At 32.6% G+C, this 24969-nt stretch overlaps 1 protein-coding gene across 6 annotated transcripts in view; it reads right to left on the bottom strand.

The window, feature by feature from the left end:
* The window catches only part of LOC123674581 (optomotor-blind protein), a 133331-nt gene that overhangs the window by 95187 nt on the left and 13175 nt on the right, over positions 1–24969 (bottom strand). For 5 of the 6 annotated variants that reach the window (XM_045609498.1, XM_045609504.1, XM_045609499.1 and 2 more), the window contains exons 1-2: positions 20264–20434; positions 17818–18965 (exon numbers count right to left, since the gene is read on the bottom strand). In XM_045609498.1, the coding sequence (XP_045465454.1) occupies positions 17818–18299 (482 nt within the window). In that variant the 5' untranslated portion in view covers positions 18300–18965; positions 20264–20434. Of the gene's footprint in view, positions 1–17817; positions 18966–20263; positions 20435–24969 lie in introns of those variants that run through there. The other variant, XM_045609500.1, reaches the window with a different exon arrangement.

The raw sequence follows: 24969 nt of genomic DNA, 5'->3' as shown, positions 1-24969 counted from the left end.
ACATGGCTAATGAAGAATTCACGTCTTACTAAATTCTTATTAATGTTCAATAAAATATTGTTGATAGTCTACGAATCCACAATAAAATAAAAAAAACAGTCTTCTATTCCGGTAGAATGGTCACATCCAAAGAATAATGGTACTTGAAAATATATGAACGAATTGAAATGAATAATCTTATAATTCTTACAATCGCTATGGAATATTCAGAAAACATATCATTTCATTTATTATTATGCTAGTTTATAAACTGAATAGATATAAATTTTTCTTTTTTCTTCGTTCTGTAGTCTAGGTATAGAAAAACCTTCAACTATAGATTGAGTCTTGAGAAAATAATTCAGAATACCTATTCAAAAAGGAGTGGGTTTACGGATATTGGAAAAATTTTATCTTCAACGTGATTTCAGCTTTCTGGACCTTGTATAATTGAACTCATAGGTCTAATTTGTATTCTGACCTTTTGCACAAAGAATACATTTTCATCAGTAATATTTTTTTCGTACGTTATATCACAAGATCTACTAATATGATCGATTAAATTATCAAAATATTTTGAGCATGATTCTGCTTTAAAAATGAAATAATTCAGTAATTGTCATTTCAAATTTGTTTTTTGTGAAAATATTTTTCAGAACTCAAAAAACATTTTGATGATCTATTGAAATTCATAGGTCGAATGATATACTGCCACGTAATAATAATAAAATTTATTTAGCACCCGGCTAGAACATAACATAGTAGATAACTTCCTTAATAACTCGAATCAACAGCTTAAACATCCCAGCATTACTTTCAAAATACCTCTGAGCAAAGTTTGCATATGTAAATCTGGGGTATTTTCATCTTCGTTTTGAAAAAATTCGATTGAATGTTCGATCGACATTTTATATTATATTTTTTAAATATATTATTTCATATATCATATATATATATCATTCGAACGGTTCAAGAAATGAAGGTATGTTTTTCGTGAACTGTGTGCAAGAATCATGAGAATTACTGATACCTAAACGACAAAATTAATTGCACTATAGAGCTTAAAGAAAACATACTGCCGAAGAATGAGGAATTAAGCAATATTCGTTTGTTTGTCACATAAATCATTCGTTGAATGATGATTAATTGATTAGATAGTACAGTCTACTGTCAATCTGATTCTGGCCTGGTTTTTCAGTGAATATTCTTTTATTTTACCTATCACTTGGAAATCAAATAACTACCTTTATTATAGCCCTTGCAGTATCAAGACCATAACAATTATTCCCATTTTCAGCCACCTGGCTTGCATTTTCGCCTTTATCGAAGATAAACTATGAAATATAGCGTATTTTTTCTTTGCTAGTGATTTTTGACTCGCGCTCATAATTAAGTGAATCAACTAATCACAATACTGTCACAAAAGTTTTTGTAGTACGTACTCTCATCTTTCTAATGATCTATAGTGGAACGTTTGAAAAAATAAGGAATATATTTTTACTACACCTAATGTTATCATAAGCTACGCGAAGTGTATTGAGTAGGTAAATAACTTAAGTCGAGGAAAAAACAAAAGTCGACTGATTTATCCTAGACTTTTAGATTCGACACAAAACAGGAATAGTTATGAGAATTTTCATTACTCGGATCGAAGATTGACCCGAACCCCCAAAAGAAAAAAAAATAGACGAAATTCCTCCCGTCACACATGAAAGCGTATAGCCGCCATCCCCTTCTCCCTCTACCTCCCCCACCCCTTCGACCCCTTCCCGGCTGCCACGATACCTTTGATAAATAATTCCGGAACACTTTGAGCGTCGAAATAGAGTCCCGGATTATTATTTTACAATTTGCACATCATCTCAGACGTGATGGGAGGCTCTCGCCCCAACACGCCCGGGCGTCTCTGAGATCGGGCGCGCGGCGCACACAGTTCAGTTGGCCCGACATCGGGTTGGCACCTTTGGGAAATTCGGTTCAAATTGAACGGGAGCGGACTGAGAAGGTAATCATGGCGGCGTAGCGCCCGCCACGGTCTAACGCCCGAACGGTTTCCCGTCTCTGATGTACTTAGTTGCAGCGACCCCTCTCTCGAATTCGCGTTTGAAGTCGCGGAGAAGATACCGAAGGGTCGTTCGGGTCACCCTATACCGAAATTCCTGTGTTTTCGTCTCGGGATTCGGTGCTGTCGCAAAAGATTCGGATACAGAGAGCCGTAGATCTACTTTACACACGGATCTAACTCAATTTGTCACTGAAGTATATAAGTTCGAAATTTAATGATAAAGGATATGAATTTTCACGGTTCAAGATGAATATACATTTCAATAATTATTTAAGCAACTATAAATTCAAAATACATTCAATATCAGTTTTCAACCAAGATTAAATGATTTAAGCCTTGCTGCATCCTTAAGAGGGGTCAATACCACGTGGCATTCTCATCATCTGCCAAAAGTTGAACTGCTCCTCTTTCCTTGGCGTTTTTGAGATCCCACCACTTTTCAGGATGCGTTAAGCAATCTCAAACGTTCTTCTAATTTACCGTCCTTTTTTACCACATGTAACAATTCAAAATACGTTTTTACGTCTTTATTTTTAATTTCAGAAGATCCCCGAGAAGATCCCTTTTTCAGCCTCTGATGAAACTTTTTTTCGAACATTTTTAAGTGATAATTCATAAAAAAATAAATGTTTCTTCGGAAAGTTATATCTCTAAATGTATTCATTCTTCAATAAAAGAATCAACAAATTCTTTTTTTTCTTTTCATTCTAAAAAAATTAATAAATAAGAACTTTTCGCAATGACGAATTCTTCAGAAGAATAATATGAAAATCTCATATAAATCGATAGTCTCTAGTATAAAATTCATTCATTTATTAATTTATTTATGTTATTGATGATTTATTTGGGAAGAAACATATTTATATTTATTTATTTATATTTAATTCTTGAACTAATCGCTTAAATGGTATAGACTCCTCTAAACAAATATGAACCAAATAACAGTGATCAGAAATGTGAAAAAGATACCAAGTTTATTCATACGAGCCGATCACTATAATGTTTCCTAACTGATTATTTTATTTCAATGACTGTGATAAATGTTCTTTACCTATTTGTTTCCACTATTTTTGTTATGTTATATCAATTTATTTTATTTGTGTGATATGTGTATGTTATTTTTACCTTCTTTATCATTTTCGGAAATGTGTTTTAATATAGTTTTTGCATATGCAGAATAGTGTTCGTTTCATTTATTATTAATATTTAATTGAAAAAAAAATATTTTTATGTTTAGCAGATATTTTTTACTGGAAATATATTTTTAAATAATTTTGGTGACATACCAAACTATATTATTTGTTTTTATTATTTGGTATGTCTATTGGAATTTTTTTTATTTTACTTTTGTCTTAGGAGAATTTTTATATCCATCAACTCCTTCCCCCCCCCCGTAGGGCCACCGCCAGAATTTGGCGACCCGGTGACATAGAATTTCGCCGCCCCGTTTCGCCCAATTTATATGATTTTTTTTTCAAGGGAGCTCCGTCTTTCCTCTCATCTTTTCTATTTTTTATGAAATTGTATTTTTGAACGCTTTTTCGAATTTATCATAGGACGTTCTGACGATTTGATCAAAAAATGCCCTGAATTGTTGAAAATTATGACGCTATATAGTAAAAAGATGAGATAGCTCTTAAAGGTGAATTCTAATACCAATTTTTATTTTCATAATTAGTTGAAAGCACCTTATCGATTTCAACAAAGCACCTTATCGATTTCAACAAAATTGGCGTTTGGCAATTTTTCTCATTTCATTCAAATGAATTCTCACTGAGAAAACATTTTATTCAATTAAAATGAGTGATATTTCCACTAAAAAAACATTTTATTCTACTTAAATGAGTGGTATTTTCACAAAGAAAATATTTTTTCGTGTCAAAAAGTATGGATATATAGGTTTACCAATCGAGTTTTGGTTTTTTTTATCCTCTGGTACTTCCAATTGTTTGATAGAAATACAGCTTGACAAAACAGGTATAATATTTTTTTTTTAATATAGGTTTACAAATTAGGTAATTTTGAATGCAGCTTCATAATCAATAAAAATAATATAATATATATAGTGGAGTAGACCATTTGTTTATTCACACCTATTAATAAAAAAGCTTAATACGTAGTTATTAAATTTGTTCAATAATTTCATTGAATTATCACCCTTTCTAGGTCTTTGACAATTAATTTGGTTTGAACTTGCGTGAGATCTTATTTCCAAACTTACTACAAGTAAATCTTACTAGGATGATTTATGAAGACGCTAAACAAAATTCGAAAAAAAAATCCTTGTATGTATGTTCTGAAAATGTTATCTTGTGATTTTTCTGTTATAGATACTGTTACGCTGAGGAGATAATAATGGAAATCAACTCTTTTGCAATAAGTGTTGATTTTTCCGGTATCATTCTTTATTTTAAGGAATTTCGTTATACAACGAATGAAATTTTGGATTATCTAGTCGAAACAAACATGACTACTACTACTAACATGAGACTTTTTGTTATATGAGAAATATCAAACAATTCGTTAATCAACTGTACTTTCCCCCAATTCAATTCGAAGAAAAATCGCGAAAGAGAGACGCCGAAATGAGGAGAAAAATTCAACGACCGCAGCAAACTTCTCAATTCACCCCCAGACTCATCTGCATGAAATGGCGCCGCTACGCGAGAGACGAAAAACAAGACGCTCCGACCCCCCTTCTTCAACCCCCCCGGAGCAACCCGCTCGACCGATAATGACGGAAGAAACTCGCGCGTCAAGGGTAGAATGTGTATATTTCATTTGAGAGCTATTTCTCGCGAGGAAAAATGCGAGGAATAACCGAGGACGAATGTTGATATCGCCCCCGACGAAATATGCGTTGTATATTTGAATATTTCACCAGCGCCATATTATTACTTGCGTTTTTTCTCCTCCTAGACGGAAGGGAGGCCGACGAGATATTCGAATTCCTCACTTGGGTCGTTAGTTCTTCTTCTCACTCTACGGAATTGAGTGGAAGGGGAGTTTTTCATCGGAAAGTTTTATAATGTTGAGTCTTCGGATGTGAGTGTATGTTAACGTTCAGGCAAATTTGATCCATCAATCTCCCAATCAAAAAAATTAGGAAAATACTGCCTTAAAGTCACTAGTTTTTAGCGCTTCTTCATGAATAGATCAGCACCATTTGAGACATGGTGATTCCTAAACACTGAGGCGACACTATGGACCTAATAATTTCAATCTAGTTAAGGCAAAATGAACGCCTTATTACTTCAAGTAACTTCAGAAAATTTCAAGCGAATCGGTTTAGGGTAATACCACGAGTGTTTCAACTTTAATCGAATAATTTTTCCACCAAAACTTATGTATTTGGCAAAAATATGAAAACGAACCGATTGATAAAATAGGTTTGTTTTGATGTTTTTGCCTTAAATAAACAAGTTGAGTGATGAAAATAAAAAAAAATATCTGATAAAATTGGAAGAATGAGTTTTATTTGGGAAAAATATTTTTTCAACAATTCAAATGTTTAATATTCCTTTAGGTGATGGCGCTGAATCGGTTTGTGTTCATTTTTCAATAAACCTGGAAGCTCTTTGAGCTGTCAATAATGACAAATTCAAAATAGAATTCTAAAGTTTCAATGTTAACAAGGGATTATCAACGAGAAAGCTTTATCAGTATATTCCCGAATGATTGGCAGGAATAATGCATTGTTGAAACCGCCAAAATGTCAAATTTTGACATTAGACCATAATTTATTCATACCGTTTTCAACATCAACGTTTTCAACATCGCACACTGATGGAATACTTCAAGAAATGGTGATTCAAAGTAAATACATCGAAAAGGGTTGCAATCTACTTCGGAGGAACAACAGTAAAGAAAGAGAAAGCAAAAACGTTGAAATAGAAAATCATACGATAAAATGGAAAAAAGAAGCAAAATATCTGGAAGTACTAGATGAAAGAATGCACTTCTAACAAACATATAGAAGAAAACAAAAAAATGCAAGGCAATTGCATTGGACACTGTACGCCAGTAAAATTTCCTTAAAAACAAGATGAAGATAATAAAAACAGTGCTAATGCAAAGTAGAACATATGCAGGAGTAATCTGGTATTATACGAAAGACAATAATGAAGATGAGTTGCAAAATATCAGAACAGCGGTTGGCCCCCCATAGTATATAACAAAACAACAAATCAGAGATGAATTGAAAATTTAACCTATTGGGGAAATAGTTAACAAACAAAGAAAGAAAACAATATAGACGCTGAAGGAGCATAAGAATTAAGAAAGATACTACAAATCAAAATAAGAATGACAGATAAGATAAAATAACTTTTTCAAAGAACCAAATAGATGAAAAAAGTGACATGCAGTAGGGAGAAAAATCTCCCAATTAGACAACAGTATGAAATCGGAGAAATGAAAGTAGAGGCTTAGGGAATAAAATTCCAGTTCTTATACAAAAAAAGACCTGAGAACTTCATCGCCCTGTATCTCGGAAACGAAGCAAATGCGGACATATGTTCGTAAGACATTTTTTTTTCAAACGACCTAAAGAATCACCCTCTGAAGTTTCGCACCGTATTTAGGAATCACACTGTAAATGTGTTTCCCAAAAGAAGGGATTGACGTATTTTTGAACGACCTTTCAAAGCTCCTGGCTTCACGCCAGTGGGTTTCTCGTTTTTCTATAGTCTTCTTAAATTTCTTATGACGCTGATGACATCAAATTTATTGTTCTTTTTATTATTATCATAATAAGTATGTTCAGACTCTTAAAAAAATAATAATATTTTATTGTTGAAACTTTCGAATTACACGATAGCACACGCAAGGCAAAGTAACGAAAATGCAACTGATTGTAAACGTGTTCATTTCATTCGGCCAATTCAATACGTTTTCATCATTTTGTAATACTATTAATAGGTTTATATTATTCGAGCGTGAAGAGCTGTTTTTGCTTATCAGTAACATTTTTTGTCAAAATAATGTGCCTACGTATATCGTTTTTTAAAGTCTTACCTATGCGAATGTCAATAGATAGTACATACAATATTTTTCATCCTATCAAATAGCCAAATAGAGAATTAGAAATAGAAATTCAAGAATAAGCGTTACGTTGAAAAAATGTCGAAATATGGCGCTGTCCAACTAGCGGTAAGTTCATTTCCGACCGCCCCCCGTACGCGCTCACCATGGAACATTACCCCAATTTGTAATTTTCGAAGGAGACCACCCGATCGAACTGGTATCTTGCGTAAAAAATACATAATTCATTTGGTATGCGAAACACGCTTACCAATTTATTATAAGTCACGTCTTTTTTAATGGCGGTGAACTTTGAGAACGTACAGGCCACGTTGGGCGAAGGCTTCGCCTCGACAGACGCGCGCAAGCGAATACAAATTCGAACATTTCACCGGAAAATTGGGTTTTGGAGGCCCGCAGAACGCGCTGGTATCTTCTCCGCTGGTTTCGAGCAGTTATGGCGTTTTGTGTTCACTCTGTATATTCGACACTTATGAAGGTGGTGCGTAACGGGTAATGGATTCAAAAGAACAATGAAAAACTTTGTATTTCATGAATCCAAGTTTTCGTCTATATTGTCATGGCCATCTTCAATGATCAAAAGTGAGTTTTTCCTCAAAAAACTGTTTCATCCAAGAAACTGATTCAAGTGAAGAGGTCACAATATTCACTTTCATAAAAGTCAATAAACTTTTAATATTACAATGTCTAATAATCATTTCTAAAATTCTCCCATAAAGTTTTTAGTTTTCGGAACATGGCTTGCTAGTTGATAGGAATTTTAGTATGGTGAACATTAGACATTGCAGTTTTAAAAGTTTATTGACATTTATTATGTTGGAACTTTTCACTTGAATCAGTTGCTTGGATGAAACGGTTTTTTGAAGAACAATTCACTATACAATACCAGAAGATGGTTCATACGTCACTCACCATATTCATAAAACTTGTAAATCGACATGAACACCTATGAGCCTATTCAAGTAATCTGAAATATTTCGAATTTATATTGATTTGTAGCATTTAATTGATGACGACGAAAATACCATACTAAAAATGGAGAGAAAAATTCGAAGGTTAAAGTATCAACTAATAAATAAAATATTTAAGTCAAATAAAAACGTTATTAAACAAGACAACCACCATTGAAACATCATAAAACGAAATGAAAATTTCATTAACAAGACTTGGTTCAATTCTGTTCGAATAATTTGAATTTCTTATAATTTCTTATTAAAATTTAATTTTCGTCTCAAACGTAATGGATCAATTGTAATCCCACCTCGTTCTACCAACAAGAATGTGTCATATACGGACGTTTATCTACTTTCTGCAATGTGACATCAATTGTCACAGTCTCATAAGCTATCAAAACGTCATATATTATTACAGGACCCGAATTGTCCATCTGATAAATTCTTGGATTTCTGGACATGTAAAAATTTCAGTGCAACATCATACTTCCTTTTTAGTTCCCTTATTTCATCCATTTTCAATTCCATTTGTGAATTTTTTGTTTCGATTGTCTGCCAGTGTCCGTTTCAGTTATTCTTCCATTATAAATGATATGACTAATCTAACTTCATTTCATATAGAACAAGATAATTTTTAAAACATAAATATGGCATATGTTTCATTTTTTGTGCCTAAATATAAACATCATCTTGGATTTCAGGAAAATACATGGATTTGTTCAACAGATCTTATCAAACAACCACCGCATTACCCTGATACGGCTTCTGCCGACTTTCTTTCATGTTATAATTTCAAAATAACACTTCAAAGTCGCTTTTTGAACAGGATAGAATATAGATTACCTGCTGAAGTCGTTCAACTAATGTTTTGTTGATTCGTTGGCTTAAGTTAAGTGTTACGCTCCCAATTCATTTCTCCTTATTTATGTCAAGTTTTTTGGCAGTGAGTTCAAAATTTCGATGCATGGTTATGAAACAACTTGCATAAAGACAAAATAGTATATAAAAAAGGTTTTCGTCAGTTGAAGGCTCAAAAGTATTTTATTTTATTAGTATTACCACCTTTAATTTTAAATGTTTAGTATGAGCTTGTTATTCCATCGTTAATCACGCAATCGCCAAAAACACAACGCAGAAAGAGGGAAAATTTCTTCGTTTTCCTTCACGATTTTCGCAAGCCAAAAACGAACAATACTTCCGGGAAAAACCAGTGAAAAGAGGCTAATTTAAAAGTGTGAATTCTAGCAGAACTTGAGTGTTGCTGGCGAATCTCCCAAGTTGTGAAGTATCGCTTCAACTTTCTTCTCGCACTCCCGACTCAAGTGGCCGAAGGGAAAGGCAAAAGATCCATCCACCTCTAATCAACTTGGGAAATCGGGAGATATCCGTTCAACACTGATGCGAGAAGAGAAACAGATACCTTCGTACCTATTTAAGGCAGCTTTTTGAAAGGTTGATTCCGTCTATTCCTAATGAAAATTATCAATTATATTGGATAACATTGATGTAAAAAATTTACTTTACGCATACAAAACACATTCTAGAATTCATTTTTTTCAAAACATTGTCAAGATGACTATTTCGTACCTACTGAAAATAAAATATATTTATTTATATTAATTTTTTCAAGCTTGAAGAACAAGGTACTCGACAAAGTGTCATTCAAAAAGGTATAAAATGAAAATATTACCAAGAAAAAATCGTTCCAAACTCGTTTTTATCACTTGAGAGCCTATATATTTCTTTTAAAACGTAAATAATGGTGTTCTAAACAAAATATTGTAGGTATAAAGAGTATTCCTAAATTCGAGGTACAAAAAAAATGAGAGATTCCTTGGAAAATTAAAAAAAAACCTTAACAGGGTGTTTCATGTAGTCCTCCTTTTTTGTGATGATTATAACATTTTATCGAATTTTTATTAATCTTCGCTACTTACTGGATATTTTCAATAATTGATTGGATTTTCCTGAGAATTAACTACTAGAGAATTGTTCGAAATTTTTGTCTAGAAATCGGTAGCAATCGGTAGATATCTTTTTACATTTTTCTTAACTATCAGTGGTCTACCACAAAAAATCTATAAGATTTTTCCCTTTTTTAGATTATTCACTGATTCAACAAAAAATCACCCGGAGTATTACGTTTTTTCTCACTTTCAAACAGGATTCCGAAAAAAAAATAGGAAAACTTTTAAAAAGAGTAATTTTCATTTTTTATTATGATCTGCAACATTGTCCGATAGGATTTTTTTTAAATAATGTTAAGGTACTTAATAGAGGAGATATATACCTATTAGCCAAAGATTTTAATAAATTCAAAAATATCAAAGGTATAAAAATAGAATTTATCGAAAATCCTGGAAACTCAAAAATTTGTGGTTATTAGAAAATAACAAAATGAAAAAATCATACTTATGCTGAAACATCATACAAGTAGGTGAATGAATGAAAATTCATTTCCAACGATAACGATGATGTATAGTCATTAGTTCTGGTAAAAAAAAATGTGGTTTCAAGGAATTTTAGTATTCATAGACGTATACTAAAATTATTGTTATTGTTCCTATATTAGTTCATGTAGTTCAGAGTTTGAAACTTGAAGTAGATAAAACAATGACTGCATTTTGGATGCCGTACATTTTGTGAGTATATTTCCTTCCATTTTCGAATCTGCGAATGTAATTTTTATCGAAGTAACTGCCGGAAACTGAGCGAAATATAAAAAAAATTGTACAAGGATAACTGTACACCGCGAATATTGATTTATACGCGTGAGGGGTGGGAAAAGGAAAGAGAAAGACCGCGGTCGCATGCAGCGTACCTTCCCCCTCTCCAGCATCTAACTACACATAAGAGCAAGAGGGTAGAAGAGTTCGCTTTCAATAAGGACCCTAATTACTGGCACCCCGCTTTTGCTGCACTGGTGAATGTACATGCCTCCCTCTCTCCCAGCCCTTCTTGGAGGATACAGCCTTATATATGAGCTCACGGTGCTTTAGATCCATCGCTCACACAAGCTCACTTTTTTTTTTCATCAAATTTATTGCGACCCTTTAATGTGATTACTTCGGTGGATTTTGCTGGCGAAAGTGCTAAAACGCTCGAAATGTCATTCACTGGCAATGAGGATGCAATTGAAAGATTCACAAATTGATTCGAAGGATGGACAAATTTTATTTTGTGTCATATTTCTTATTTAACTCTGAATTCATAAGATAATAATTGGTGAAGATCTATCGAATAGGGATTCACGACTTGGCTTGATATTCAAGCTACTTGGTTCAAGCCCAAGCTCAAGGAGCTTGAGCTTGACTTGAAATCAACTCATGTTCAAGTCAAGTAGTAGTTTTTCAATGTTATATCAAGTATTTAATAAATAAATACTTGACTTGTCATTGAAAAACTACTACTTGACTTGAATTTGAGTTGATTTCCAGTCAAGCACAAGCACTTTGAGCTTGGGCTTGAGCCAAGTAGCTTGAATATCAAGCCAAGCCGTGAATCCCTGTACGAAAAGCTAATTACGTATCTACCAAACTACTTTCGTTCCTCCAAAGAAGACTAGAATATCCATAAACTAATATTCATATCTAGGGATCTAACTGAAAATAAAGAATAGAAATACTATTGAGAAATTGATCTCAAAACGTGAGTAGAATAAAAATTTATCCTACGCTGTGCCTGATTGGGACACAATAACATAGCCTATGTACACAACACAGCCTGTTCTTCTGAAAAATAGCTCCAAGCTTCTAAGAGGTCTACAGAGACTTAGCAGAGTCATAATATAAAAACAAATACATACATTTACAAATAAATGCAAACAGTCCTACTGGTCGAGTCTAAAATGAATCTATTTATACTACATTTTCGATTTCAATTGGTTTGTCTGTATTGTTTTGGTTCTGGCTACTTATTTCGGCAATGGAGCTAATATATGGGTACCTACTAAATTATAATATAATTTTTTATAAACCATAATGAACACTGTGCCTTCTCAAAATCAGTGAACTAGCCTAATTCCAATCAACAAATCATTTAAAAAATTCTTCTTGAAATATTATTAAATATCAAACGTTACAAAAGGCGTTTGTGAAAAACAACCTTTTTTCGCCATATATGGAAAGCCTGGTAAAGCCAAACATTATTCCGAAGAAGAATGCAGGATCCAGTAGAAAAAGTATATACAACCTAACATCACATCAATACAACATTGTGGAGTTGATTTACGTGACATAATTTTGGTTTGGGTTGAATAATTCTTTGCAATGAACCTGTTTCTTCAGTTCTGTATATATCTCTACCTATAACAAATAATTAGATTGAAATGAAACAAATTGTTATATCATTAATATTATTTCCTCCTAGAAATTTTGGTAAGTTTGATTTCTTTTGATTTCCTATGCATTTTTCAATTATGTAATTGAATATGTTGTTGGGTATTTGAATCAAAAAAAGCCAGAAAAGGCTACCATCCTTCAAAAGAATTAAATTATATCATCTTTAATTTTTTTCAATCTTCATCCACTGATTATACCTGCTCTAACCAAATTCCAAGCCAAATTCGGTACTAAAGTGTTACAATTTCAATAAAATTCTATTATCGAAAATAATTGTTAGGCTATTCAAATATTCTTTGTCGGTAGGAACAATAAAATATTTCGATCGACCCACTTACTTTATAACTTGAAAATAGTCGCTGTGATATCACATTTTGTGGCCAATTTGCGGTTTTATTCAATCTCTAAAAAAGTTGCCTGGACCGATATTCCTAGAAAATTAAAAGTTGGCTGGAGTAGGTACCAACAACTGTGATGGTTTTCATTTTTTCAGAATAACTTTGAAAGTGTGATAAATTTGTGCTAAATATTTATTCCTTCAAGATATGAGCAGAATAGGTAGATGGAGTCTACGACGACCCTCTTTTGAGTTTGGGGTATCTGATTTTTTTTTCTCATCAAACAAAAATAAACTTTCCATTTAATTTTTAATTATTCAAGAAATTGCCGCAAACTGCAAATCTATATTTCGACAAATAATATTGAAAAATATCAATGAACGATATAACTAACTAAAATCTTAAATGAAATTAACTATAGTATAAGTATGAGTAAGGATAAAAAGACACTATTAAAATAAAATAAAATCACGAGATTATCACAAACTAGTAGTAAATGTCTCAAAAAAGTCTCGACGTAGTTAACTAATCATAATTTTCGCTTTAATTGTTTTCATTGAATCCGAAACCTATCTCTTGTTTCAGCTAGTCTGGAAGATGATATTCTTCAATCAGTATATTTCACAGTTTCACACATAATTAATAATTGCGGAAGAAGTCAAATATTCATCATATATCACGCCATCAGCTGTAGAAATCAGCGCCTGCAATACATCCGGACCTAACATGCGTCCACAAAAAAACCTACAACTCTAAAATCATTTCTCAACACTTTCATAGCCTGTTCCTAATTTACAGAAGGAAGATATTCGTCATCCATTTGAACGGTTTAATACGATTTGGTCGGTTATTATCGGTATATAATATGGCCACTCGAAACTGCTCGGTATAACACGGTTATATGAACGTGTCAAATCGGTTTACGGTTACAAAAAATGATCAACCAAACAGATAACATGGGTCACGATAATTTTAAATACGAAAATGTAAAAATAATTGAGGTCGGCTCAACCTTCAGTTAGAAAAATTTTTTTTTGAATTTTGAGCCGGAAATGATCCCAAACGATAAGGTTCGATAAGTAAAATATCAATTTCAAGCTTCTGGCAAAATTTAATGTAAATGGCGGCAACAGAACCGGAGAAAATTCAATCAAAATATTGAAAAGCAAGAACTATAATATTCCATTGAAGGCAGATCAGGCCGAGTTAAAATTTTTAGTGTAGATATACAATAACAATTTCAAGCTCAATTGAAGGTTGATTATGTCAAAAGAGCCACAGAAAATTCAAGCTGAATATCCAAAATGGATTAACCAATATTTGGTTGAAATTTATTTTGTATGTGTAAATTAATCACTTGAGTGTTCATGCCGAAGAGCAGTAGGATCGTCTGCAAGTTATCAAAGATCGCAATTGGCGCATAAATGAACGAGGACTCATCAAACTCATCGAATTCAGTGCATTTTTTGAATAGTCTTCAGAACGCTTTGTATTTTTGAATTAAAATAACTGAAACCATCATTTTTGGTTATAAACATTAATATTGCTGGACCTACGTACGAAGTACATTAACATTTATAATAATAATAAATTGCCTTTATTATATTATTTTAAGTTATTATAGATATTTGATTATGATAACATCAATTAAAATAAAAGAAATACTTATAACAATAAAACTAGTTTCTTCTACCACTTTTCAATGAGAAAAATTATAGATTCGCCAATGGCCTAGCGTATTTAAATAGTTCAATTAAACTATTAGACCAACAAAAGCAATCATCACAATGGAATTGTTCGGTTCATTTTCATCTTGATAACACCGCGTACTTGGCAGTCCTCGAGAAAATTCATTTGAATTCACACCAATCAAAATTAATTAAGTATACCGTTTATAAAAATATGCTAGAACTTTACACTTGATGATTAGATTAGTCAATTGTTGTATTTTTTGTATCCATTAACAGATGTACCGTGGTTGTTGAATAAGAATCTCACGATGAGATTATACCTAGTACATAAAATATTTTTGCAATTACGATATAAAGACGTTATTTCCATGAGAACGCTGGAATAACTCGATGATTTTTGCAGTGAATGAAAGCTGCATTGCGAGAATGGAATTTTCAACTTGCGCTATTCTCGTTTTCATTCCAGATAATTCATTGCTATCTACAGCAGCTCACGGCAATTTGAATTGATTGATTTATGGAAGATCTACAAGAGTTTCACACTCCTAGCCTATTCTCTTTATCATAACAATTTATTATTTTTTTACCTATACAGGGTGTTTCCTAAACATGCGGCAAAAATTCAGGGGGTTGTTCCTTGGACTATTCTAAGAATATTTTGTCCTTTGATGATTTTTGAGAAACCTATTTGTTTCGAAGATATAGGGGAAACAAAATTTCAGATAATAACATTTTATTATGAAAAATTACATGAAAATTCAACTCAACCTACAAAAACTGTTGAAAATGACCACCTCTAGCCAGCATACAAGCATCCAATCTTCTCCTCATTGACTGCCGAACCCTTTCAAAAACACCAGGATCATTTCTTATTTCAAATGAAAACCGTGTTTAATCTGTATTCCTTTACCATCTGCACTTATCAATTTTTAGTCAAAAAACTGGCCGTTTTTAGTAATTGGAATGTTGTTAAACAAATTTAAAAATAAATTGTACCTACTTAGTAAACACAGTGCGGTACGCATTTTTATTTAAACTATTATTAATTTTAAAAATATGAAAAATGTTGTTCGCCCTGTCTCTTCGAAACAAAGAGGTTTTTCAAAAATCATCCAAGGACAAAACATGCTTAAAATAGTCCAAGGAACAACCCCCTGAATTTTTGCCGCATGTTTAGGAAACACCCTGTATATTTGTATTGCATAATGAATTCAAATAGAAAATATTCGTGGCTATCAGAATCAACTGAAAGTAGGCTATAACCGAATTCAAAACAAAGTTAGAATCGATTTGAAATATGTACGTTCATTCTCATTTCGGATGCACCTCGTACGTTCCTACTTAATTGTTATTCAAGAACGTTGGTTTCTATTTACAAGCATTAGAATTAATCATTTCATAAAGAACTTGTAGACTTAACCATCCCAAGATTATATAAAGCTTAATAAGCATAATAATAAGCCTAATGTTTTTGTGTATACAAACGGAAGTACAGGTGTTGATCGAATGCATGGAATATTTGTGTTGTTTGACTCGGTATAAATGGAAGAATGATAATTGTGACATATCTATCTGATAGTTCTTCAAACATTTTTGGATTTATAGGATAAATATTTTTTTATTGCTTAAATCTACTCAATGGAACCTAGTTCAGTTTATCATTTGTATTATTCTGCGAATAATATTTTTTTGGGTAATGTTTAAAAATGATTCCTTTCAACTTTCAGTAAGGAATCGTCGATGCAAAATGAATTGAGATGACATTTATTATGCGGAATGTGAATATATAGGATGAATGCAAAAATCGAATGATCTTCAGAAAAATATATTCTTTCAAACATAAATCATAAATCAAAATTTGTTTTTCTGCACACTGTTTTAATCATCAACTGACTAATCTGTAGGAAAATAGTTTCAATATACCTAGTGATAAGGAATTATGTAAATTCCATATTTCTTGTCTAAACGACTAAATGTAAAGTTAAAGCTTCTTTCACTTTTTAAAATTTTATTTAGTTTTTATTTTTTTTATTGCGAATTCAACAAACAAAATTTGGAATCTCCACTCATTGTTTGTCTTGCTTGTTAGTATACCTAGGTATAGGTATATAGCTATATAATCATTCAACACCGAATCCAACAACATAGTTCTTTTCTCCTAGCAGCAGTCCTGAATAATTAACTAGGTATTCAGACTTTTTCAAATCTGACAAGACATACAGTGCTTAGGTTATAATTTCAAATTGATAATAGGTATAACAAAAAAGTAATCTTTCTAAATATCGAATTAAATCATATTGTTCTTTCAGTTATATACTTAATGCTACCTTCGATTTATATCATTAGTGGGCAACTATTGTTATATTTAATTCAAGCTTATAAAGGTTTATCTGACTTTATAGATAATTTTTGTATGTGTAAGAAAAATATGTTGATGAATGTTTTGGACGAGTAGGTACAATGAACTTTAATTTCAATAAAGAGGTAATGTTTGTATCGTTTGGTAGGTTTGGTATTTGTATACCATTTCAATATCTAGATAGTAAAATTGAAGTTTGTAATCCATAGTAAAGGCAAGCAAATACTAGCTTCGTTCTCCCAATTAATCTATATTGGCAATGCTTATTTATAATATTGTTTATGTGTATAGGTGTACCTATTTCTACTTACCTATATGGATAACTTCAGGTATATGAACCCTTTTCAATATTTCATCAAACACTAGGTACTTAGGTATCATTATGCGTTGTGCCTATGTACTGACGGAACATGTTTTATTATTATTAATATCAGTTAATATTCGAAGTGGTAAAACTTGTTAGTTGAATGTTATCGCTTCTTGTTCATCATCCATCACATATCTATATGTGGGTATAACGTTTGTTTTCCAACAAATTTCAATTTTAATTTCGGCTTGAAAGATTATTCATGTTCGTATTTTTGTTATTGGTCTAAAGTATTGAAATAAATCCTGACATTTCACTTTCACCCATTCTAAGTGCTTAAATCGATAAGGTAAGTAACGGCAAACAAAACGAAAAGTACACAAATCCATGAGTTGTATTGTAACGTTAATTTAAGTTCGTTTGCACATTTTGTTTACGTCTTATTTTATAGCTTTGGGATAATTAGTCACACAAGTAACACTTATGGATATTTAATCATCCTTCTTGATCAATATAATTTGTTACGTGTGAAATATGCTTAGCTCATGCTTGAAGCGTGAGGCAATGTAAAAAGCGTAGCCTAACGTTTGCCGTCGCTAGGAACGCACCGACGTTCTCAAAGAGGCCTACAAGTAAGGAGCAGTTCACACGTAACTAATCCACTCGGATCGGTACAAACCGCCACTAGACGTGTATCTTAAACGCATCTTTATCGGTCTCTCGACCTGAATAAGATCCTTACCTTCCGCTCTTGGTGATAACCATCTCCGTCCCCAGCTTGTGAAATTTCTCCCATAGATCCTTGCCTTCCAAGGTAACCTTAGGGTCGTCGACGACGCCGTCTTCCTCTGGTTGTATTGCACGTAAGGGTCTGACCATCGCAGGGTGGTGGTTGTGAGCTGCCACAGCGGCTAACACCACATCTTCGGCGGTCGTGTAGGGATGACCCGCGAGAGCGTGGTGGGCATGGGGATGGTTGATTTTCGGAATCAAAGTTCCCGGGTAACAAGCGTGAGGATTCTGCCCCCCGAACGCCGCCAAAGCGGCTGACGGGAAGAAGTTGGGGGTTGCCGGAGAGGCGCTGGAGTTGTTGTTGTTCGCCGCCGTCAACAACGAGGAAACACTGAAATCTGTCTGGCGCGGCAGTTGCAAGAAGGGGTGATAGGCCATAGTATTTTTCACTTTGGCGTCTAAGGAGGACTCCAACAGGGTGTCGAAACGCATCTGGCCACCTTATTTAAAGCGGTAGAATCTGACGATTCTTGACCGCTCGAGATTTCTCATGAAAAATCCTTTAACATCCCCCGGGAGCGCCAATTCGTGGTGTGGTATAGTCCCCGCTCAGTCGTCCAACATCTTAACGCATACAAGAATCACAACAGAATTTTTCAAAATTCGTTTTTGCACTGAACACAGTCCGGTTACACACACGCGGAGAATGACGCGACGCGACGTACCCAGTGTAAAATCAGGGCTAGCTGCGATTTGAGGGTGTTTTTGGAGAAGTGTGAACAGCGACACCTCTACACCACTGTAAGTGTAAGCAAAGACTATAGAAGGAAACGTAGCGGATCTAGTCAGTGTGTGTTAATGACACTGACGCGTTGCCATTGGTCGACTGGTGTCAGCTCCGACAGATTGGCCAATCAGGTGGCGACATTGTCCCCACTCTTTTAACACTTATGGTGGGCAGGAGTTAGGAGGTTATGCCTATGAAGGCGTTACTCGGGCTTTTTGTTACGCCGGGTTCCTGTTTTACTTTTTGCAGAGTCTGTGTGGGGACATTTCCAGTCGGGCGAACTAGAACTTGCAGAGTTTGGCTTCGTTCGCTTTTTTTTTTCTTTTTCTGGAAGATGCCTTTTTTCTTCTTTATTTGCAGGGTTAGCTGATCTGGAAATAAGAGATTGGTTTAAAGTTTTATGCTTTTTGATGAGCCTCAGGGATGTATCATAAATTGTTGGAAAATACTTGATCTAAAGAATACTCTACAATAAACTTTTTTTTTCGCTCTTATTAGAAAATACATATTGATTCAGATTTTTGAATTATCTTATTAATAATTGAGGTGAAATTATGTTCACTGAGATTTATGCCTAGGTACATAGTTATGAATCCTGATTTCTGCTTTTTTATTATTTTCTGTTAGCTATTTGGTCTTTGGAATTTTTTTTGGCCTAGGTACATTGTTATGAATATATGATTGGTGCATATATTTTTTCAAAATATTTTCTGTTAGTAGTTGATGGATCTCACCAAATTTTTATGGAAAATCAAATAATTTAGCCTCTGAAATTTTACTGCAATTTTTCTCACAATGATAGTTTTTGTTTAGTTTTTTCCTCCAAACTGTTGCTAATTGGATAATTGGAAAATAATTTCTTTTTCATTATGAATTTTACTCAATGATTGACATATGATAAGTTCTTGTATTTTGACTGAGTCAAACCTGTTTTAATACTCATAATTTTTCAAGTTTTTCTAGACCTTCTAAGCCACCATAAAAACTGAATTATTCAAAATTAGAAGTGACAAAAATATTATCATTGAAATAAATATTTCCTATCCACTAGCTAGTAATTCTATATTTTTTTCCCAGTAAACAGAGAGAATATTTCAATTTTGATTTGGAAATTAATCACGATTGAACATAGTTTGACTCTTCATACCTATCTCACTTATATTACTATATATGACTTCAAAATCATTAATAATTATGCGAAATTTTTTAAAAGAAATTTATTTATTAATCTAATAATGATGTTTGCAAAGAGCATGAATTACAATAAAAATATATAAATTAAATATCTACTCCAATTCGATATAAGTCTATAATTATTATTGAATGAAATCCTCCTGGCAATAAAAATTCAATTTTATATCTAACAAAAAAATTGTTTTAAATTTTTTATATATTTAAAATTATTAAAACTATTTCTGACTGATAGAAAAATTCTTAAATTATTATTTTTCACTCAGATTCTGAGTGGAATTAAGGCAAGATTGTCCTCCGCCTATATACAGCAAGCGACGGATCAGGGAACAGTCTTTTGATCCTCTTCCAAGTCCTGCATTGTTCAAATCAGTAATGCGAAAATTCGAGGATAATTGTTGAGAAAATATTTCATCCTAATAAAAAATGGTGAAGAAGTTTTCCTATCGAAATTTTTCCAGAAAAAAAATCAACCAACCATCAACTATGTTTATGTTCACTCCAGCAGCAGTCACCACTACTCACATCGTAGGACAATGTTCGAGGTGGTTTTTCACACGATAAGAAATCGAGAAAAACAATAACAAAATCGCGTAGTAAAAAGTGTTTGAGAAAACGGCATAGGCGACTAGAATGATGCGTTACGCGATCCCCGTTAGCACCAACTGAGGTCGCGTGAAGCATCTGACGGTGGCGTTGCTTTGTCCATGGACGAGAGCATGCGCTCGGCATTGAAAACTACCCCTGTGGAAATCGGAAAATTCGTCTCGGGGAAAATTGCTTGCCTGTTTGTTTTTTCCGGTCATTTTCGGTTTTTCTCGGATGGCGATATTTCCGAGTGAATTGTGGTCGCTTTCAGACGAAAGCATGAGCTTGAATTTGATGATAATTTTAATCTTTGACTATCTAAATAATTCGCATTATTTAATTTATTTGGGCTCCTCCCTTTTCAATTTTTAAAATTAGAACGAAAATTCTAATAACTTATATAATGATATGTTCTAGAGAAATGAAGTACTTACATATTGATAATTGGAGTAATCCTTGAAAATTTTATTTTGCAAAATAAATCTTAACTGGACTGAAATATCATAGCATGTTAATAATTAAATTTTAAGAGTAAGTATTAATATTCATCTTTAGAAAAAGAAATTATGAACCCCTTCATTCAACCACTATAAATTGTGAACTGTAATAATTTCAAAGAGCAATAGGTAAGTACTTCTTTAGAATTATTTCAAATGCAAACTTCCACACGTAGCAATCCTAGCATACATACAAGCAGACACATTTTATGTTTCAAAAGCTCTGATCTCATGACTAGATCACCAAATATAATTTATACCTAGGTCATTCATAATGAAAGTAAGTTTTATTTCAGTTAATTTCCAATACCTAACTTTTCATCTTCAAAAATACATATCAAATGTGCAGGTGAATCTTAAAATCATTGAAAGAAAATGATAAATAAGCTATTAATTTCAAATAGTGAATTAAACCTACCTACTAGGTATAAGTTAAATTATTTAATATTAATATTACAAAATATTACACTTTGTATTAAAGAGTATCTATTATATTTAGTATCGTTGTAGTATTATCTACTTTTTTTCAATTAACAATTGGTATTCAGTTATTTTAATTTGAATTAATTTTATTTTAATTTCAACATTTAATATTTGATATTGAATAGTTTAGCATCTACTTACTATTACTATTATTAGTATACACATATTTATTTTTCCAGGAACACAATTTCATCCTGAATTATTTTAAGTAAGGTTAGGTACATCGACCAATAAAAAAAAAATAAAATTCAATTCAAGACAATAGCGAAACAATATAATAAATGAATAAATTTGAATACCAAGTAACGGAATTTTTTTATTTTTCATTTTATTTGTCCGATCCACTTCAAAGCGTTACCTACCTATAATAATTGCAGACTAGCTTCATCAACTTCAATTTGAAAACTCCAAACACCACGAAAGAGGATAAATAATAAATAAAAATTCCCAAATTATGAAATTGTGGATTTCAATTTAATATTTTCAATAATCATTTATTATTCATCATTTTGAATTGTAGTTTTGACAATTTTATTTTTTTGGTTGATAAAGAATAGAAATTTTTTTCAATGACTTTCACTTTCTAAGCAAATAGCTACTAAAAGTAACAAGAATTCCTGTAATTTTACAATATTGCGTTCAAAAATAAAATAAAATTAATGTGTAACAGAAAAAACCTTCGATGACAAGTAATCATGAAAGGACCCCGCACGTTTAGTACGGGAAATGGCTTTCCGTGAATTTGGCTGAATTTTTGATATGTTGTAGTTTTTGATGAACTGATCAGAAAAGTCCGTAGCCACAAAGCTCAAAAATGGACAGTTTTCGAGATATGGAGCTTTGAAAATGGATTTTTTGCAATTTTTGGGGTTTTTGCTCATCAATCGGGGAGCTCTCATTTATGGTTTTGATGGAATTTGGATGTTCGGCGGCCAGAACCCGACTGAGAAATGATCTACCTTGGTTATATTAGGCACCGCCATCGATAATTTTTTATACACTGCTCCATATTGGCTATGAAATGAGATACAAAATCCAGGATCTTCCATACATCTTTTCATGACACACAGAATAATTCATATGACTGAGAAACGACATATTGTGAGATTTTTTTGAGAGAGACCATAATAACTGAATCCTCATATATCTGATGTCCAATCATATCAAATATGTTAGCCAAAATGTTCATAACCAGGCACCGCTAGCTGTAATGGGGGAAAATGGGAAAATCATAATCATATATCCTCAGGGATAACAATTGTGATCACTATTGATGTCATTTACATATGATATGTGATTTGTTTCTCACAAATCTCGATAATCTGACAATGGGGTGCCAAGACATTTTCCTCAGAATGTCTCGAAATTGATGATAGCATCTCACAGACAAACGAATCCGTGAAAATGTCTGCAGTTTTGATACAATACAGTACTATCTGGGTAGAATATAGAAGTCCAAGTGTTGGAAGCTAACTATGAATGGAACTTCCGATATTAACCCACGAATTCTTGAAAATAATTTTTTTTTTCTATGAACTTTAAGAACTTCACACATACGAATGAAAATTATCTAATAATATGATCGTTGGCAAAATGAATGAGTATATCAATCAAAAACAATATAATAATGAGAATAACATTCATAATAATAATAACAATAATAATAATTTTGCCCTCGATTCGATTCATAATATTCTAAATGATTTCTTGCGATTGCTAATATAATTTCAAATTGTTTTTTGTTTATTATCATTATTGTTATTATTATTATGAATGTCACTCTCATTATTATATTGTTTTTGATTGATCTACTCATTCATTTAGCCAACGATCATATTATTAGATAGTATTCATTCGTATGTGTGAAGTTCAAAAAGTTCATAGAAAAAAAAATTATTTTCAAGAATTCGTGGGTTAATATCGGATGTTCCATTCATAGTTAGCTTCCAACACTTGGACTTCTATATTCTACCCGTATAGTACTATATTGCATCAAAACTGCAGACATTTTCACGGATTCGTTTGTCTGTGAGATGCTATCATCAATTTCGAGACATTCCAAGGAAAATGTCTTGGCACCCCATTGTCAGATTATCGAGATTTGTGAGAAACAAATCACATATCATATGTAAATGAGATCAATAGTGATCACAATTGTTATCCCCGAGGAAATATGATTATAGTTTTCCCATTTTCCCCCATTACAGCTCGCGATGCCTGGTTATGAACATTTCGGCTAACATATTTGATATTATTGGACATCAGATATATGAGGATTCAGATATTATGGCCTGTCTTAAAACAATCTCACAATATGTCGTTTCTCGGTCATGTGAATTATTCTGGCGTCATCTTGTGCCTTGAAAAGATGTATGGAAGATCTTGGATTTTATATCTCATTTCATAGCCAATGTGGAGCAGTGTATAAAAAATTATCGATGGCGGTGCCTAATATAACCAAGGTAGATCATTTCTCAGTCGGGTTCTGGCCGCCGAACATCCAAATTCCATCAGAACCAGAAATGAGAGCTCCCCGATTGATGAGCAAAAACCCCAAAAATTGCAAAAAATCCATTTTCAAAGCTCCATATCTCGAAAACTGTCCATTTTTGAGCTTTGTGGCTAAGGACTTTTCTGATCAGTTCATCAAGAACTACAAAATATCAAAAATTCAGCCAAATTCACGGAAAGCCATTTTCCGTACTAAACGTGCGGGGTCCTTTAAAAAACAGTAGATATTATTGCAGTGAAACAGAATGCAATATTCTAACCTTCAAAGCTCTAGCCCCATCTAGGTATAGCTTGGGAAAAAGTTTTTTTTCAAAAAATTTAAATATGTCTAAAGTAATTATTATTATTTTATTCACCTAGATCCTATACATGTACCTAGGTAGGTCGATTCAATATAATTTTTCACAAGTGTTGAAATATTTTGCAATAAAAGAGGAAATAATAAAATATTGTGTGAAATAACCTAATAAAAGTCATGCCTAAACTATCAATTATTCATTCATTGAAATGATGTAAGTTGTAGAAGCTTTCAATCAACAAGAATATAAGGTATAATTAATGCAGATTCATTATATTGTGGTATAAATGGATAATTACCATAAACGTAATTCAATCAATCAATTATCAGTTTAATTTAGAAGTCAAAATTATCGCATACTATTAAAGCAAATGGATAGGTGTCTAACCCTTGATCAACAATCTTTGGATTCAATTCAGTACCTAATTGATTTATTGGCAAATAGGTATTTTTGATTTTTAGGTATATTTTAGAAAGATGTTGGCTAGGTATACCTATACAAATGGGAATCCCTATTTTTTTATTGTAGAAAAACAAAAGTTTTTCACAACAATTTTTCAAGATTTGTCACAGATGGCTCTGCGATCTAATTTGAATTTTCTATCGAAACGACCTTTACATCCGTTTTATTAATCATTCAAATGAATTCCTGCTGAACTATTGTTTTCAGTAGGTACATGTACTATCATTGATCATTTGAATATTGAGAAATTATTTGCTGTTTTTTGATTGAAATACTTCTCATTCATTAAAAGCATGTATAAATTAAAAAAAAATAAAAATTATTCTAATCAAATAAAAATCTCC

This window comes from Harmonia axyridis, chromosome 3 (genome assembly GCF_914767665.1).
Source record: "Harmonia axyridis chromosome 3, icHarAxyr1.1, whole genome shotgun sequence".
Lineage (NCBI taxonomy): Eukaryota > Metazoa > Arthropoda > Insecta > Coleoptera > Coccinellidae > Harmonia > Harmonia axyridis.
Note: the sequence above shows the minus strand (reverse complement) of the source record. Positions and strands in the feature narration are given on the sequence as shown.